Source organism: Sinocyclocheilus rhinocerous, unplaced genomic scaffold (assembly GCF_001515625.1).
Source record: "Sinocyclocheilus rhinocerous isolate Xijiao unplaced genomic scaffold, SAMN03320098_v1.1 scaffold240, whole genome shotgun sequence".
NCBI classification, from domain to species: domain Eukaryota; kingdom Metazoa; phylum Chordata; class Actinopteri; order Cypriniformes; family Cyprinidae; genus Sinocyclocheilus; species Sinocyclocheilus rhinocerous.
In genome coordinates this window covers 817152-832080 of record NW_015654534.1, presented here as the reverse complement: position 1 = coordinate 832080, position 14929 = coordinate 817152, and the positions used below count along the sequence as shown (strand labels likewise).

General features: G+C 37.4%; 2 protein-coding genes across 2 annotated transcripts in view; both read left to right on the top strand.

Annotated features, from left to right (window-relative positions):
• The window catches only part of LOC107717599 (segment polarity protein dishevelled homolog DVL-3-like), a 42715-nt gene extending 40791 nt beyond the window's left edge, over positions 1-1924 (top strand). The window contains exon 15 of the mRNA XM_016524405.1: positions 409-1924. Coding sequence (XP_016379891.1) covers positions 409-785 — 377 coding nt within the window. The 3' untranslated portion in view covers positions 786-1924. The remainder of the gene's footprint in view (positions 1-408) is intronic.
• A 3286-nt stretch (positions 1925-5210) lies between these two features.
• The window catches only part of LOC107717596 (AP-2 complex subunit mu-B-like), a 12851-nt gene continuing 3132 nt past the window's right edge, over positions 5211-14929 (top strand). Inside the window, exons 1-4 of the mRNA XM_016524404.1 lie at positions 5211-5569; positions 7175-7289; positions 10251-10516; positions 11482-11564. Coding sequence (XP_016379890.1) covers positions 7216-7289; positions 10251-10516; positions 11482-11564 — 423 coding nt within the window. The 5' untranslated portion in view covers positions 5211-5569; positions 7175-7215. The remainder of the gene's footprint in view (positions 5570-7174; positions 7290-10250; positions 10517-11481; positions 11565-14929) is intronic.

Here is a 14929-nt window from a genome sequence, read left to right as displayed (position 1 = left end):
GACAAATACAGAGTTCTGGCATGAAACTCTAGATGGCGCAGTCCGATAGGTCTAACTCACTCTGACTTAATGACATCATCACATGGCACAGCTGATTGGTTCTTTCCTGTATCGGTAGCCAATGTGCTCGCTGCTCAACATTCAAATATTATTACCATGCCAATCCCTCCAAGAGTTGTCATGACAGAAATATATATATATATATATACAAAGGTAAAGAAAAATGCCCCATGAAATCACTTCCAGGGGGGCAAATATTGCCCCTTAATGCCTCTTTCTGATCCTGTGGTCAACTCTTCTGCCCTAATTATATCTAATCCAATTACAAGGCGAATGCATGGAAAAGTTACCAAAGAATTAGACTTAAATAGGAAGTCTCACTTTTCTTTTCTTTCATTTCGCTCGCAGGCAGTCGAAGCAGTGGCTCGAATCGAAGCGGCAGCAAAAACAACGCAAATGCAGCGGCTGGAACGCAAGAGTCTGGAGGCCGATCCGGCAGCGGCAGCGAGTCCGAAAAAAGAGAGAAGGCTCCCAGTGAGCGCTCTGCTGCGGCCCCTAGCGAACACAGCGTGCGTAGCTCACACACCATCCGGAGCGTCCAGAGCCTGGTGTGTGGAGCGCCGGGCCTCCCTCCACAGCCACAGCCACAGACACCCTCCACAGCAGCGCCGGGCTCTCCTCCAGACCGAGACCTGGCCTCAGTGCCGCCCGAACTCACAGCCTCGCGCCAATCTTTCCGCATGGCCATGGGGAACCCCAGTGAGTTCTTCGTCGACGTCATGTGATGAGCTTCATGTGACCCCGAGGGTCGACCCACATGCTCAAGGCACTGTGAAATCAAGAAAGAAAGATGGGGAGGAAGACGAGAAAGAGATGCATTGACATTTTAGTAGCTGAGTGTCCCTCCTAATGTCCCTCCTGTGTCCTGTGGCTTGCACTTTCTTCAGTGAAGAAGACTGGAACAGATCACGTATCCCATCATGCCCTCAGAGACCCGAGGTCTCTGATTTAAGGAGACTCTGTGCGATGCAGTGATGAAGGTGAATGCTTGCTGGTTTTTGTGTACTTTATATGTACTTTACCTGCATTTTTTTATATTTTGTCCTCTGACCAGTTTATTAACCTCAAGTTAAGATCTGTTTTTCAATCAAAGATGAATTAAATTAAGCAGGAGAGAAAAGCATGACATGAGAAGAAAGTCAGGATATCTCTTACTTCTAAATCACCTTTTGCTTTTTAAGGATGAACAAATAATTTTGAATGATTTTAAAAAAGACAAATGCTATCAAAAGATAGAATCTTTGGCAATTATTTTATATTTATGGCTTTAATTTTCTGCTAAGAATTGTGGAGAGTGAGAGAGAAAAATAGTGTTTTTAAGTTTACAGACAGGACTTTTAAAGTCCGCCTTACTCTTTGGGTTAAAATGAATTTATTAAACATGATGCATGATGTTTTTTTTTCATCTCTTTTGTTGTTTTAATAACCTGAATTGATAAATTGTGCACATTAAGACCAGGGACATTTATTAAGTAAATCATTTGTTGATTTAAAGAACTTAATTGGGAGATATTCAGTCTTGTACTGTTATTCTTTGTAACAGTCCACCTGTATTACATGTGATGAAGTTCGAAATGGATCTTTAATGTTTCAATGTTATCAGCAGTCCTAAAGCAACCTGATGATGCACTATTATTATTATATGATGAAGAGCAGCTCCTTTCACTCTCTCACTCTTCCTCAAACAACACCGTACTTAATATGTTAATGTCTGTCATCATTAACTATCAGCACTGTGCTTCATTGTTTCTCTGTAAACCTTCCTTTTTTTTTTTTCTCAGAGGCATTCATCACATTTTTAATTATTGGAAACAGATAGTATTGAATGGTTCAATTTAATACTCGCTGTACACTGTTTTATGACAACACGAAACAAATTGTTTTATTTATAAATATAGTTTATTGCCTAAACACTGAGCGTGAATCTTTTCTGTTTTTTTTTTGTGAAAAGAAAATCACATTTATTCTTCTGCATCATGAAGACATAACAAAACCTTCTCTTCTAGACAACATAATGAAGCCCATAATTCCTTAAAACTTCCAACCAAAGAATATGTTTTCAGCAAACTGCCCCTTGTGAAAAGAAGTACATTTTAGCACACTTAAAAAAAAAAAAAGTACTGTAATTACAGAAGTAATATACTTGAGTGCAGAATTAATGTGATGTTTTCGGACACTTAAATGCATGTTATTTACAATTAAATTAAAAACTTTAAATATAATATCAAATAACACACAAGAGTTGAAATTATAATCAATTACTTTATATGTGCTTTAGTATGTTAGTCAATGCATCAAAATAAGTGTACTTCTTTAATGATTTAAAATGTACATCAAAGTAAAAAATTTAATTTGACATTATTACAAAGTGCACTTTTTAAAAGTATGTTGAGAAACAGGCATGAAAGTGAACTCTTTTTAAGTGCACTTAAGTGGCATTTTAGTATGACGTACAAGTGCAAATTCAGTACAGTTAAGCACTTCTTTTTCACAAGAAACACAAGGGAATTTTATATGTGAGTTTGGGGGACGTCATAACTAATCTCCACTCACGCTCCAGTTATGGTGGTACAAAATGATGGGTGGATTTTCTTGCAGTTTTATTCTCATAGAGAAAGTTTTCCCACACTGATTCTGACAGTCTGTCAGCATTTAAGGGAGAAGAATATATTTCATTCTCTTTGGCTCTCAGAAGTGCTGTTCTATGATTTATATTTCCACCGTATCAAAGGAAGATCCAGGGACAAGCCGTAATTTATATACAACTGAGACTGAACCACTTACACATGATGAACACGCTTCACACTTTATAAACAAACCTTAACCCTAAAAATGAAACTTTAGCACATAAACTGTCCTGCACTCTCATACTGAAAATCATGCAGCTTGTTGAGGAGACTAGTGGGTCTATATCATTATTCAAAAATAAAACTCCCATTATAGGGCTTTTTTTTGACATATTTGTCAGGTGCAAGAGTTTTTTGGCAACTAACACTAAAACACTGGCTTCTTCAGACCTCCACCAATGCGATTTGGTGAAATGTAAGGGAGTGATGTTAATGAACTGTGGGGCCCGGATTCATTTTGCTCTTAAAAAATGTCCTGGATTCCAGAAAGCAGACAAAGAGAAGGAGCAAATGCCAGCACAAATGATGACAATTCACTGTACGGTATATAAGAAAATGATTTACAGCCATTTGCTGTGATCTGTAACCCTTCATTTGACTAGATGAAGCATCATGCATCAACACACACATCTGGTCCTTCAACACACACATCTGGAGTCAAATCCACTCCAACTGTCTTCAAGTTTATTTACACAACATTTTAATACTCATTAAGCATGCGATGCCACATTTAGAGCAGAAGAGTTTGGATAGATCCAGTTATAGTATAGCAAATATACTTTTATTTTAATGTTCAGGCAACTATAAGAAAGCCATCTGTGGGCAGACTTTCTGAAGAGTGTGAACACTGACTCTGCTGCATTACATTTGTCAAAACTTTAGGGATTAGAATGGAAAACAACTTGTGAAAAATTATTTTTTTAGTTTGAGCTATATGTGTGTAATGGTGTGTGACACTTTACTATGGCATGAACATTTCATGCATTTTTACAACAGCGAAAATGACGTTGTATGTCAGTCAAAAATTTGGTGATTGCATCTCAAACCCCTTGTGAAAAAGAAGTGAAAAAAGCATACTTTAAAAAGGTCACTTAATATGGAAATAAATTATATACTTTAAAATAATACACAATTACAAACTGAATGTAAAAATTTTGGACACTTAAGTGCATGTTATTTACAATTACATAATAATGTATCGTAGTTTAAATGTATATTAATGCAATTAGTTGAACTGTACAGTGCTTTTCTGAAGCACTTAAGTACATCTTTATGTGTAATATGTATTTCTACATTGGAATTTGGTAAAGTAAAAGTAATGTAAAGTAAAAAATGTAATATTGGGTAACAAGCTAGAGTTAAAATTATAGTCAAGTACTACATTTTTAATATGAAAATACGTGTAGGCCTACTTCATTAAAGCACGACAAAAGATTATTAAAACAATGATTTAAAATGTAAAGCTTTTAATTTGACATTATTAAAATGCTACTTTTTTAGAAGTGTTCTTAAGTGTTAAGAAATGTACAATCTTTAAGTACACTTAAGTGGCATTTTATTTCATTAATACTAGATTATTTGCAAGTACAGGTTTTTTTTATGATATACTTTTAAGATTTGTGCACATTCAAAACAAGTACGCGCACTGTTTTTTTTCTTTCACAAAGGCATTTATTCTTTACTCAAACACGTACTGTATATATATGACTTTTTGTTACGAAACAGGGCATAATTTTCATGCATGTCTTCTGTAGAGGACACCAGGACAAACATCATGTTAATCAGGCGTTTTGGGGAAACACATCAAGTCAATAGGGAAAGAAATTATAGATCAATATTCCTATGAAATATGAGATGAAAATGTTGCCAAGTTAATACTCCCATTATTACACTTCTTTTTTCATTAAGGTTTGCCCCAAGAACACATTCATATGCAAATTAGATGCATTGTATAGAATGGGAATACCAATTTATGGACATTTTACACACAAATTGCATAAAGTAAAGTAAAATAGTATATCAAATCATTCTGTTATATCTTTCATAACATAGTTGAGAATCATCTTTGTAAAAGATTTGGTTAAAAATAGCCTGAAACCTAAAACCTGATTGGTGAATTAAAAAATAAAACACTGTTTTTGCCTAGACATGCCTTTTCAGTTTTTTTTTTAATAACTTAGTTCTGGCATCCTCTACAAAGGACATAGAATAAAATATGAATAAAAATATTTTTTCAAAAATGTTTTTTTTTTCTCTCCATTTGTTTATTATGCTCCAACCAATGTAATGACGTGAAAAAAACCTTTTCTGGTTCTCAGGAGAATATAAAAGCATTGTGTGTAGCATTTTGTTTCTTACCTGCTACTAAAGGCTTATTCTGAAAACTTTGCTTTCATATTTTAATTTTGTGCAATATAATTTTACTTGCGTTTTTAAATTTTGGTTTCACGCTTGTTATTTTTTTTTATCCGTGACTGCAATACATTTGGCGGGAATCTGATCCCATAGCTTATCTACATCTCAAATGACACATGTGAAGTGTCCCTTTTATCTAAATTACCTTATTTTCTTCTGTGGAGGTTGGCAAACCAAGTTGAGGTTGGAGTTTAGCAAATAACATGACCTAAGCTTAAAAAAAAAAAAAAAACAGTGTCTATGGGACTCGGTAACATCGTGAACCCAACATGCGTGCGCGTGTCCACTGACGGCTGCAGAGGGAGGGAGCAGCGGGCGACATCTTGGATTCATGAGTGATCGGTGACCGCAGCTTCTAACACCAAATACTCTCAATTACACGGAGCTTCGGTTAGAAGCGGACACACCTGTCTCTGCTGAGGCGGACCGGTCCGGTTCGGAGGACACAGAGAGACTGACACACAGAGGTGAGGGAGGGAATCCGCCGGGCGGGTCAGTCGTGACAACCGAGCGGGGCTAGTTAGTTAGCTTAACCAGCTAACCAGCCGGACGCGGGTGTTTTATGTTAGATCCATTGAAGGGAATGTGTTAAATGAATAACATTGAGTATTTGGGAACCGATAGTAAAAGAAAACGTCATTTAATGCGTTTAAAATCGTGATGGCTATGCGTTTGAATGGAAAGAGCCGCGGCTATCGCCACATATCTTTACTGTTAACTATTTCGGTCCATCTCGGACAAATATTTTAAATTAAATAATAAAATCTGTTTTATTGATGCTATGATATAGAAAGTAAATAGCATGTATTTATATGTGTTAGTTTTGAGGCGAGACAGACGGTCGCAGTGGGCTGGTCTGAGGCTCCGTCGGCTGAGAATCACGGAAAATTACATATTAATTAAAAACCATTATCGGACATAATAGAAACCTTATAAAATCCCGGACAGAATTGCCATGTGAACTCTTCTGTTTTTCCATCAGCAGCCATGATGCTGTAGAGCTGAGATGATATCATCATCATCAAAATATTCATCATGTTCTTATGAATATTCAGATATACTCGTAATGCACAGGAACGGTTGTGACAGGTTTTATTGTCGTGTTGTCAACTGGGGTGTAATCTTGTGTACAGGTTATGTAGTCTGCCTATATATTCATAATAATTTCACTCATAATTCATTGAAGAGGTTGCACCTGCATAAGGTTCAGGTTGAGTTTCTTTTAGCCAGATGTGTGTGTGTGTGTGTGTGTGTGTGTGTGTGTGTGTGTGTGTGTGTGTGTCAGTCAGTCACTGGGAATGTAAAACCTGACATGAAATAATCGGAAAAACTAATTTGGAACAGTTTATTCAACCTTTAGACAAAATATGAACGGTTGCATATATGTTTGCATATGTCCCTCAACAGCTTAATTTATCATATTTGATGAGTTACATTTTATTAATTTCATTTTTTATAAAAAATTATGTATCAGTATAGTAAGTGTACATCTCGAACTCGAAATATTACTAACAATATAAAGTTATTCTCACATTTACTTTTAAAAATCAATAAAGATTTCACTTCAAAAAGGCACATGAACCACAGCCTAATGAAAGAACACATGCGTGCGTCCGTTGGTGCGGTCTGCTCATTGTGTGTATAATTGCGTGTTTTGTTTTGTCTTCCTTATTGATTTTTCAGGGGGGGGGGTTTTAGCTTGATTTCTGCAAGGTGTATTTTTAGGTCTTTTCTGAGGTGTGAACAGAGAGGATTACAGGAGCTGGGTATTAGTGGAAGATCTTAACGTGTTTTCAGCAACTTTGTGGTTGTGCGATTTGAATCTCTTGTTAAGCCTCTAAGGCAGAGAAGGTTTTTTTGGTAAATTTTTAACAATTAACCTTGAAAATAATTTTTTAAAAGTCAAAGCTGTTGACTGTAAGACAGCAAACTTAAAAAATACAATTAGAATATTTAAATTCAATGCAACAAATATTATCATGGTGCGTACGTACAATTAACAATCTGTGTCCTTATTTTTTAATGCATTCTCTGTCCAGTGACTGACAGCTTGACTCCACCTCTTTCTTCAGTTTTCCAGCATGGCCCGTGAACACTGAGAGAGACCACCACCATGATCGGAGGACTCTTCATCTACAACCACAAGGGCGAGGTGCTGATCTCCCGTGTCTACCGTGATGACATCGGGTAAGTCATCGTAACGTGTGAAACGTGAGGTTGTGTTTCAGGTGTGGAGAAGATGGGCTTTGATTGCTTCAACAGGAGGTAGCTCTAGGTTGTGACATCAAGGATACGTGTCCTTCACGTTCATGCTCATGATCTGATGTGTTGATGTGCTTCCTTTTCCGCATTTCTTTTCCTTCCTTAATCACCCTGTCTGATGTCAGATCTGTTTGTTTCATTGGCCTTTGTAGGAATAATAGCAGTCAAATGTTCCATCTCCACCTTCAGCCATACTTTCACTGTTAGAAAGAGAAAAGAGATGAATTTTAGATCACTGTTAGAATTTTAGAATGAATTTTAGGCCTCTGATTGCGTGCAAGTTCTTTTCTGGAAGATCCTGGCATCCTTTAAAACCACAGAGATGGTCTGTTCAGAGAAGGGTTGCTATGGATACAGTGGGTCTGTACATCGCTGCCAACTCATACTGTCGCAGTGTGTGTGTGTTCACGCATGTATGCAGGGCTATATGAGAAAGAGAGATCATTAGATGAAGTCGCAGTGCGTGAGCATGTCGATTGTGCCTGGAGGAAAGGGAACTCTGGGAAGAAGAAGAGAGGGGTTGAAACAGTGTATGTAGCGTAAAAACAGACAGCTGAAATGAAGTGAGGATGATTTAGGGTGTGTTCACACTTGTAGTTCGGTTCTCTTGGTTTGTTTGGTCCGGACCAAAAAAGAAAACGATACATTTGGTCCTGGTCCGCTTAGCGTTCACACTGGCATTTTTGACAGCGTACCTAAAGGCATAGTGATACGTTCACAACCTGATTGGTTGGGTTGAATGATGTATATTTTGCGACGGAACTCGGCGAACACCCCAAACAAAAGCTGTGTCTGACTTAAAGTGGCGCTGCGCAGACCGATTAGTGTATGACATCAAAGCACCCATTCACCGATCGGTCTGCTCAGCACCGCTTTAATTCGAACACACCTAATGCCATCTGCTGGACTAAGCGCTCATTGTTGCCTGTACTTATGATTTTATTTTCACCACCTGCGAACTCACGAAGAGCTCATAAAAGCATATTAGGGTTAGGGGTGTGCATGAAGCGTGAAACAAATAACGTTAAATAAATGTCAGCTTAACATCGTGATGTCTGTCAGCCATCGGCGATGGACGATGGCATTGTCTATCAGCCCAACCCTACTCAAGATCTCTTCCATTGTTAATCCAAGTTTCTGTCCTAACCAGCTGTGAAAAGTTGCACAGCATTTTTTCGCTTCGAGAAGCGTTACAGATGTCATGAGTAGACAAGGCACCCTGTGTGTTTTGTGCTGTGCAGAATGAGAGATAACACGCTTTTCTCATTTTGTTGTGTGACGCTGCATTTTGCTTTCAATGTAATATTTGCTGCTGGAATCTTGTTGCACCTGGTCAGGACACTGTTTAGGGCAAAATCGCATGTATCCTTCTAGGAATGCTCATATTGACCATTTAACCGTTAACCGAAAATACGAATTTTGACGGATTAATACTATGTTAATTTAAATTGTACTTATTTTTGGTACGTTTTTTTTTTCCCAAGTATTTTTTAAAGTTTGCTGCATGGTGAAAGAAAAAAAAATGCTATACATATTTGTAACATAACACTCATGGGCGCGTTTCGACACATGCAGCGTGCCTACAGCTGAGCAAGCACCTGCTTCACCTTCACTTAGTTAACTGATGTAGTATACGCAGCACAATGGCAAGTGGCAATATTGGATAAATGGTTATCAGGTAGTGAATCAGAGAGTGAATCCGTAAGTGAATGTATTCAAATTCTGAATGGATTATAGCCTAAAAAGTGCGCAAAGAGCGCTCCCCTTGTAATCACTATATTATAATCACTTATAATTGTTGCTCTGTATGCTGTTTGCACGTTAAAATAAACCTGTGGGAAAAATTTTTTATTGTATTTTTAATGCATCACAGATACTTGTCCATTCTATTTTGATTTAATACTAATTTATGATTCTAATTTTATCAATTAACGGTTAATGTTTAGATAATGAGCGGTGTTTGTTGGTCAGGAAAATTAACCAAAATGAGCATCCCTACATCCTTCAGTAAGAACACCAATAATTCCTGGAGAGAGCTTTCCGTTAACATTCCCATTCATCTCAATGCTAGTTGCTTGGCTGACACAGAAATTTAATTAAAATTAGACTTTTGAGAAATTAGACTTTTTCTTTTAAGCAGTTTTTGGATGTGATATGTATTTTTGTGTGTATTAAGCCCAAAGTTTACTTTTTGTATACTCTTCTATTTTGTATTACTTTTTTAGTTTTTGTATGCGTATGCATAGAGTCGAACACGTAGCCTTTCAAAGTATACTCCATTTGATAGCGTGCGCGAACGCAGGCGGTCCACACATGCGCTCTAAAAAACTTCATCTTTGACCAGCATCTGCTGTATTTTTCTGCAGAAGTTATGACCGCCAAAAATGTCTTTGAACTCTTTTAAACTAAAGTTGTGGCTCTCTCATAAACCACGGTTACAAAAATCAGATGGTGTGCATATAGTACACATGTACTATTTTGGTGACAAAATTTGCATCACAGGCACTGTACGTGGTCCCTTGTGTACACGTAAAACCTGAAGTGTACTTTGGCCTTTAGAGTATCATGTTGTTAGTCTAGCAATATGCTGATGCAGAACTATTGAAATCAACTGTAAAAGTCACATCTCTTCTGCACTTCTCATTAGGATCAATATTACACGTTGCTTTCCATGTAGTGTGTTTCAATCAGTTACTTGTGAGGTTTCAATTCAGTTGAGGTGTTGTTTGCTCTAGCAGTGAGCTTATGATACTAGAACTATTTAGTGATTTAGCTGGATTCCAACCTGAATTGGAATAAGGCTGCAACTAACTTTTTTCAGTTAATTAATCTATTGATTATTTAAATCTACATCAATCTCACACTATCTTGATGGTCTTTCTGCAGGAGGAATGCGGTGGATGCGTTCCGAGTGAATGTGATCCATGCACGTCAGCAGGTACGCTCACCCGTCACCAACATCGCCCGCACCAGCTTCTTCCACGTCAAGCGCTCCAACATCTGGCTGGCTGCTGTTACCAAGCAGAATGTCAATGCAGCCATGGTGTTTGAGTTCCTCTATAAGATGTGTGACGTCATGACTGCCTATTTTGGCAAGATCAGCGAGGAGAACATCAAGAACAACTTTGTGTTGATCTACGAGCTTCTAGATGGTACGATGACTTTCCTGATGCGATACTTTCCTGAATTATCTTAAAATGATTACAAAAGTAAAAAGATATCTGCCAATATGTTGCTTGACTGTAACATTGATTATATTGCAGTTGAGTTTTCTTTTCCCTCCAGTTCCAGCCATGAAGTCTCCCACAACTGTTGTGCTGTTGTTTTTTTAGGTTTTGATTTTTATGAAATGGCGATGAGAAAATCAAAACCTAAAGAAAATACTGCACAGACAGACAGACAGACAGACATCTCCTCTGCTCTCTGAGATGGATGCTGTTGATTTACAAGTGAAGTCACATTTATTTGTATAGCACTTTATACAATACAGATTGTTTCAAAGCAGCTTCACAGTAATAAACTGGAAAATAACACTCAGTGTTTCACAGTTAATCAGTTATGAAACAAATTCACTTTCAGCTATAAAGCAGCTCTACAGAACTGTCATGACTGTACATTATAATGGAACATAAACTTAGAATCCCTTGTGATGCCTGACTTTTAAAACTCTGTGACATAGATTGATAAGCACAGTTTTCTTCGTTGAAGATGTTGACTTTTTTTTTCCTTTAAGCAGTAGTTTACATCCCTTCCCTGTATAAAACCTATAAAAACTTTACAGTGCACAATGGACAGAAGCAATGACACATTTAAAAAAAATAAAAATAAATTTGCCATGTGATAGTTGGGAAGCTATGTAAAACATAAGCATTAATGTAATATCATTTAAAAACGTTGTTTTACTTGAACAATGTTATTTATAATTTAATTTAAATACTTATTTTTAACAACATTTTTAGGAGTACACCAGTATATTAGATGACCTCAACACTGACAGACATGAACCAAAAGTTCAAAACCAAAATGCCAATTTTGACTTTATGGATTCTGTAGAGCTGCTGTATACTGCTGTATTAGTTCAACACAGTCATAGTTTTTCTCTTTGCCCTTACTGTAGAGATCCTGGATTTTGGGTACCCCCAGAACTCTGAGACCGGAGCCTTGAAGACCTTCATTACTCAACAGGGTATCAAGAGCCAGGTGCGTTCTGCTTGAAACACCAGCATTTGGTCCATTAGGTTTTCTAATATGTGAATGCTTTATGAAAATGGACAGTTAATATAGCTGTAACAGAAGTGTTGAAATCTGATTTTATGGAGCACAGAATTTGTTGAAGCATGTGGAAACTGAACTGTGTTAATGTTTCTGACACCTTCATCTTCACATCACTGCTCACCACGTGCCTGATGACCTGTAACTCACTGCGTCCAGCATCATGTAAGCACAGCTTTACTTATACAGTTATAGAGTGCTGCCGTGATGACGTGTTTTTGTAGGCCAGTCCGAAGTTATCCATCAACCGAAACCAAAGAGGATTTACCCATTGACTTTTGGAGAAAATAAGCTTGTGATCAACGAAGGCTTATGGTTCTTACACGTTTTGTTCATCATGATAATCTTCACAAATGAACACATTTATGAATGTAAATAGTGGTCGACCGATATTGGTTTTTTGACAGCCGATGCCGATATCTTGGAAAGCAGGGTGGCCGATATTAAGCCGATATAATTTTATTTATTTTAATTAATATTTAAGACATTTGAAATCATTTGAAAATGGACATTCAAAGATTTGTTCAAATGATTTAAATGCGTATTTGCTGAATGCTGATGGCAAACGAGACAGTATTATAATGTTTGCTTTTCTATTACTAATAATATAAAAGCAATCGTTATAATACTTTTTTGTGTACATTTTAATTCCTTTGTTTAACTGTTCTATCTGATTATTAGACAGACTTCTATCCGTATTAGACAGAACTGTTGACGACAGCGAACAAGAGGGAGAATGTGAGCACTATGTGCTCAGGCACTGCCGCTCTCAGCGCCGTCAAAATAAAAGTCTGGCGCGCCGTCAAAATAAAAGTGCCGCCTCGAAAGCATCGGCCAAACAGGAAAAACTTATCGGCCAATATTTGAAAAATGCCAAATATAAATAGGGCTGCACAATTAATCAAAATTAAATTGCGATTAGGCAGAAGCTGCGATTGTCATGCGTATCTTTCAGTGAAACACGGTTCTGTGATCAGTAGTAAATGATCACAGAACCGTGAACGAAGGCCAGAGGGCGCTCTCGCGCTGAAACTCCAAATACACAGAAGAAACCCAGGAAATGCCTATAGCGGTTGCTGAATAAACAGAAGATTTAACTGCTGTCATTAATTCAACGTGACTAATAAACACACGACTATGACAGTATGGTTTATCGGAGTTCGTCGTCTTATACAGAGCCGTAGTTCACTGACAAGCTACGCAAACAGCTTTCATAATCGCAGAATGATTTCTTTGATCTCATAATCGCGCGATTAAATCGTCTGCGATTATGAATGCGATTTTGCGTAGCTCGTCAGTAAACTACGGCTCTGTGTAGTAAATGTTGCTCCATCTGAAAGCATGTGCTGGAGATTTACTACTAATCACAGAACCGTCTTTACTGACAAGATACGCATGACAATCACATTCGATTAATCGTGCAGCCCTAAATATAAACGAACTACACTCCCATCATGTGACTTCAATGTCACCACCATTATGCTTCTGTCAGCTTTTTCCGTTTTTATTGAAAAAACATTTTCCTTGAAAGTTTGAATTGGAATAGTTTGCAAGAGCATTTTTCTAAACACAAGTAGATTGTTTACCTGTTCGGTGTGATGACGTTTAATGTCCCCCGACAACTTCTGTAGTCCCATTTAGCCACTTGTTAACTTAAGTCTATTACTGATGTAATTTATGTTGTAGAATAAACATGCAAATATCTTGAGCTTGTGTTAAACACAGACCTTATTTCAGACATTTAACCAAAAACCCTTTCCCAAAAAAAACTTTGAACAGACGTGCTAAAATGCTAACTCGTTTCTGGGTTTCGGCCTACAAATACATCATCCCTGAAACACTCTATACCCCACTTTTATATTTTCAAAGTTGTGTTCACAAAGCTTTACATGACAGCTTTCAATATAAAATATCTGACTTGTTGTTTGGCGGTGCTCATGTTTCTCTCACACTCCACACGTCGTATTCACTCATCATGACAGTAAAATAGGGCATTCTAAGTCAATATACTGCAGTATTTCCTCTCTCAATCAGTAGATCAAAATATGGTTAACACCCGGTCATGCATTAAAAAAAAAACGGTATAATTTTGGAAAATACCGTGATATAAATTTTTGGTCATACCGCCCAGCACTATCTTCTATTGAAATCTATGGCAATATTTTGTCCTTGAAGGCAATTGTTGTGTTTGCACTGGTTCATTTCAGTGTGACTCGGGCTCAAACATATATGACTGTATTACAGCGCTGACCATCTTGAGCATCAAAATACACGTCACTCATGCCGTGCGTGGATGCAGTGCAGTGATGTGGCTGTTTACTTGTGTTTTTGAAAGAGGTAACTCCACTTGAAATGACGTGTTTGTGACAGAGTGAAAATTTGTATGGAAAATGATGAAAACATTTTAACTTTTTAATTGCAACAAAACTTTGATAATCTGATAGGCTAACTTCCAGAAACATCTGAAAATTAATTTCATGACCCCTTTAAAGGGAATTTAGCATTGGCATTTGTGTCACTATCTCACAAAACTCCTGCAGTTCCATCATGAACCCCTAGAGGTTCACAAACCCACGTTTGCGAACCATAATTAAAAAAAGTTGAGGTGTCACATATTAATATATTTTTGAATCTCTCCCCTCCATTCACCTGTCATATAAGGACTTCTCACAATCCAGTCAATTCCTGATGAATCAAATGAATTGAATGTTCTGTTTTACTTGGAAATCCATCGCATTGTTGAAGTAAAATGGGTTATAAATGCCAGTTCACATTGACTTAAGGAACTTCGAATGTAAGGCCTTATGAGCAGAACATTTGGACACAATATTACAGTTTTTGTGTTTTTTGTGTTCTGTAACATCCTGTCTTGCAGTCTCACTCTCTCCCTGTTGCCTTTTGTGCTGGTTAGACTTGTGCCGGTATTCGGTAATGCGATATATCACGGTAATGAATATGCAGTGTTATCGTGGGCACTTCTAAATACCGTGAATAATTATATATTACAAATGATTCCGAATTTTGAATGCATTTTAAGAATACTTTTCCCATCAACTGGTCAAAATGCACAACACCGCTGTATGCTGCGTGAAAGACGCGTGCACTCTGATGTAAACAAGCGCGGACGAGAAGCACATGGCGGAACATGTGAGAGACGCTCTGGATGAAAGCGCACTTTCACTCTCTGACAGCAGATGGCGCTAAACTGCAGAAATAATAATAATAATAATAATAATTCATTTAAATGCAGCCGTTACCCCGGAAACCCTGTAAACAAAGCAACTGCACTACTT